Source organism: Eublepharis macularius, chromosome 3, assembly GCF_028583425.1.
Source record: "Eublepharis macularius isolate TG4126 chromosome 3, MPM_Emac_v1.0, whole genome shotgun sequence".
Taxonomy (NCBI): Eukaryota; Metazoa; Chordata; class Lepidosauria; order Squamata; family Eublepharidae; genus Eublepharis; species Eublepharis macularius.
The window spans coordinates 6,559,937-6,564,678 of record NC_072792.1 but is presented as its reverse complement, the minus strand read 5'-3'; the positions used below and the strand labels follow the sequence as shown (position 1 = coordinate 6,564,678).

At 41.7% G+C, this 4,742-nt stretch overlaps 1 protein-coding gene across 1 annotated transcript; it reads right to left on the bottom strand.

The window, feature by feature from the left end:
• Window positions 1-2,778: 2,778 nt before the first annotated feature.
• C3H2orf88 (chromosome 3 C2orf88 homolog) lies at window positions 2,779-3,060 on the bottom strand. Its single transcript, XM_054973290.1, has one exon. It carries the CDS (start codon window positions 3,046-3,048, stop codon window positions 2,779-2,781), a length of 270 nt encoding a protein of 89 aa, XP_054829265.1. The 5' UTR covers window positions 3,049-3,060.
• Between the last annotated feature and the right edge of the window lie 1,682 nt (window positions 3,061-4,742).

Below are 4,742 nucleotides of genomic sequence, written 5' to 3'. Positions count from 1 at the left end.
GACAACTACTCTTTGGGTGCAGTTATCCAACCAGTTCCCTATCCATCTAACCATCTTAGACCCCAGTCCACAATCCTCCAGTTTACCCATCCAAACAGCATGAGGAACTTTGTCAAAAGCTTTACTAAAATACAGATAAACTACATCGACAGCATTCAGGTAATCCAGGAAGCCTGTCACTCAGTCGTAGGAGATGAAGTTGGTGTCGAAGGACCTGTTGGGGACAAATTTATGCTGACTTCCTTATATCACAATGTTGTCTGTCAGATGCTACGACATAAGCCCCACTCCCCCATTGTGAGGCAAATTTCCCATCCAAAATGATCGAGCTTGCTTGGGCAGCCTCTGGTAGTATGTCTTAACTTCCTTCTGTCCCACAGTTAAAACATGTATATTTTTGGCTTATATTCAAGCCTAAATATTTGGTAGGGGACAAGCAAAAGCCCATGTCTGAATGAAATGGCACTAGAGGCTGAGTAAAGTTCAAAAGAAAACAGCAGGTTTATTAAACAGGCAGGTTTAAGAATAGCGGCAGTTAAGATGAATGTGTTACCATGGATCATGTTTCTATTACAAACAATTCCAATTATTAGAGACACTAAACAATTTGAAAAATGGCAGAGGAAGATTTCTGACTTTGTGTGGGCAGGCAAGAAACCTCGATTAAAATTGAAAGTCTTGTGTGATGCTAAAGAAAGAGGTGGACTGCAGTTGCCAAATATTAGACTATATTATGAAGCAATATGTTTAGTTTGGTTAAAAGAGTGGATGTCACTGAAAGATCGCAAGCTCTTAACATTGGAAGGTTATAAGAAGTTGTTTGGATGGCATGCCTACTTGTGGCAGGATAAAATAAAAGCCGATTCTATGTTTTTGCACCACTATATCAGAAGGAGCCTCTTCACGATCTGGAAAAAATATAAAAAATATCTGGGTGAAGGTATCCCCTCTTGGGTGGTACCGTTTGAAGTGATCGATCCGAGAGCTGTCTATAATGAAGAACAATGTCTACCATATAAAGAGATATTGATTATGGAACAAAAAATGATAAGAATCAAAACGGAGGAAGAGTTATCTTCTTGTTATAGATGGTTCCAATATAGACGGATTAGAGACCTTTATAACTCGGATTGTTCAAAAGAAGGAATCAAATGGAAAAACTCAGAGCTGGAAGAGACTATACTACAAGAAAGTAAAAAGAAGATATCTAAAATTTATAAAATACTTTTGAAGTGGTATACAGAGGATGAGACAGTCAAAGTACAGATGGTGAAGTGGGCAATTAATTGTCACAAAGAAATAACAATGGAGTCATGGGAATATTTATGGAAAACTACATTGAAGATTTCAACTTGTACCAGTATCAAAGAGAATGTTCATAAGATGATCTATAGATGGTATTTAACGCCTAAGAAAATTGCGCTTGGAAATGCAAACATGTCAGATAAATGCTGGAAATGTAAAAAGCATGAAGGATCATTGTATCATATGTGGTGGACGTGTGAAGTAAGCAGACAGTTCTGGGGAGATATTATAGAAGTAATAAATGAGATTTTGCAGACCCAAATAAAGAAGAACCCAGAGCTATTGCTACTGAATTTAAGTATGGAAGATGTTCCTATGCAATACAGAACATTACTATTTTACATGATGACGGCAGCAAGACTTTTATATGCGCAGAAATGGAAGGTGCAAGAAATACCAACTATTGAAGATTGGATGTATAAATTGCTGTACATGGTGGAAATGGATAAAATGACAAGAAAGAAAGATCAGAATTTAGTAGAATTTTTTACTGATTGGGGAAGATTGAAAACATTTAGAAAAGAAGTGGGACGTGAAAGGGGAATTATGGCAATTTGAAAATTATTAGAATGTTTTTTTTATTAGAAGAGACAGAATCTTTACCATATGAAGTGAAGTATTAGCTAATTGTTAGCCTAAATTTAAGTGGATTTGGAGTTAATAGATATTGGTAGAATTAATAAAGTAGATATTTTATTTAATTGTTAGCTTAAACTTAAATATATTTGAAGTTAACAGAAAGTAATAGATAATAGATTTTAAGTTAATAATAATAGTTCTGACGTTAATAGATAGGGCTTAGCAGAACAAAGTAGAATGTAAACATGATATAATGAATTATAGAAAAAGGGGATAGATTAGGATATAGGGCTGGATATAGGGCGGGAAAGCTGTTGGAAGTCCTGGAAAAGGGGGGGAGGGAAAGGGTGGGGGAAATGATATTGAGATGTTATTTGAAAGTTGTATGTATTAATATTCTCATCTAATAAAATTTTGGGGAAAAAAAGCAAATAACGGAAACCAAGCCTGTACTTAGGGAATAACGGGGACAACAATTGGCCTTAGGGAATAATGGAAACTATGTTTACCCATGGAGAATAATGAAGATAGTGATCCCCCTTAGGGAATAATGGAGACAGTGATTGTACAAAAGGAATAATGAAAGCTATGCTTGCCCATAGGGAAAAATGAAAAGAGCAATTGCCCTTAGGGAATAATGAACACACGGATTGCCCATAGGAAATAATGGAAATCATGCTTGCCTGTAGGCCATAATAGGAACAGCGATTTCCCATAGGAAAAAATGGAAACCATGCTTGCCCATAGGGCATAATGGGGACAGCGATTCCCTGTAGGTAATAATGGAAAGCGTGCTTATCCTCCCCCCCCCCAACATTTGAACTTGGCTTTATTTGCACTAGCACCAAAACACGAGACAGCTGTCAGATGTCCTGCACGGCCTGGCACGGCCCTTCATGGCATGTCACTTTCGATGAAGGGGATGTCACTGTATTTGCTTTCAGTCACTGCCCACCGCGTCATGGCCTGATCCAGAATCTCTTGGGAGAGGCGGTGAGCGAAGTCCAGGATGACCGTGCTCATGGAAGAAGTCACCACAGGCTTTCCATGGATAAGAGGGGCATCTCCACCGTAGCCCCCGTTATAGGCTCCAAGGGCTTTGCTTCCATCGTCCAAAATGGTGTTTGAGCCCGATAAGGTGCCTTTAGTTTTAATACAGCCCATGGTGTAAAGCTGTACACTTGGTACACCTTGAAATATTATCTTTTAGAGGCGTACAGAATGCTGCTTGCTTCTGAGCGGAAGTGAGACTAATCTGTCTCTCTCAGCTTGTAATACTTGCCTCCTTCTGGCAGAACCAAGGGCGCATCTTGGGCGGCAGGGCTCCTGGGAAGGCGCCCGAGGGCAACGCAGCCCAAGCCGGACCTGCCAGCCATCAGGAGCGCCGCAGCTGACATTGCAATCACTATTGCAATCACTATTGGTGTTTGTAGAGTGTAACTGGTTTGTAGTCCTTTACCGGCATTGCTCTGTATTTTCTGATTCGTTTGGGTCGTGAATTATTGATGTGGTGAACAGTAAGTTCTGGGAATTTATATAGCAAATATTTTATTATATATATTATCTTTATAGTTGTGATTGTATTGAATATATTTCTTTCAGTCCAGATTACACTTTATTGCCTGATGAAGTCCTGACCACGAAACGGGTATTGGAAATATTGCTGGCTGCAACCAGTAGCTGAGGAATATGCCCAGCTATACATCTGAATAAGTGTTCTGAATTTAGTACCACCCTTCTGGTCATTGTGCAATACGACTGAAGAAATAAGAGTCTATTGACCCACGTACTATATGATTGCAGCAAAAGGAATCAATTGATTTATGAACTCTGTGCATGTAATAGAGGACTATATTATACTGCTATTTTGTATCTGAGCACATATATAGGTCCACTTTGATATCTATTGTATATACTCGTTTGAGCACTTCTACTATTGCAGTTTATATAACTAGTAAATTTTTTTGTATGCATTTGTAAAAATTGTTCTGAGTTGTTTCTCTACACCGGTTTTGCTTTGTGTTGTTGACAGTTCTGTATCCGGTGTGCCCTTTTGGTTGTTTTGACTACCCTTCCCAATGACTTGACCCACCCCGTCCTCTCCTTTCTGCGAAGGCAGGAAGGTGGATCATGTCAGCTGCAGCTGTCGGATTGGGGTCCACCCGTTCCTGTCAACCAGTCTTCTGGGTCCGGCTCCTTACTGCGGCTGGAATCCCTTGGTCCCCTTCTCCCTGAACACCTCATCTTCCCTCTTTCCTCCTTTCCCTCTCAGGAGCTGCCACAACCCTTCCCAATGACTTGTCCTGCAATGCCATCCTTTCTGTGAAGGCAGGATGGTGGGTCATCTTGGAGGCAGCCTATGCTTCGACACTGGAGGGGCGTTCATTTTTCCATGCATGTCCAGCTGGTGTGTTTTGTCCAGACTCCAAACCACATGAGGTGCGGACAACACCATCAAACCCAATGCCATGAAGAACCCCATCTGGTGAACCTACGTCACTGTCTGACCTGCCAGGTTGTGTATTTGTGTTTACGAGGCCTCCACATATGCCAACTTGTCTTGTTGGAGGAATTTCTTAGCAGATTGTGGCTGGGTCATTTTGGTCTGCGGTGGCCAATAACATCACCCACCTTTTATACCTTCCAGAAGGTACCGTCTTGGATGCCTGGCGGGCGGCACATGGGGGGTGCCACCAGTGAGCAACCAGACCCTCCGCCCCCTCTGGGGGAGGCAGCCCCATACAGCCTGCCCTAGCCCGCCAGGCCAGGTGGCTGCACTCATCACCCACTTTCCAGCCTTCGCCGGGAATAACAAACAGTTAGGCCTGGTGGGAGGGCATATGGGGGGTGCCACCAGT

Bases quoted from the DNA above. Each gene is read 5' to 3' on its own strand.
- C3H2orf88 (XM_054973290.1), bottom strand. From the start codon at position 3,048: ATGGGCTGTATTAAAACTAAAGGCACCTTATCGGGCTCAAACACCATT.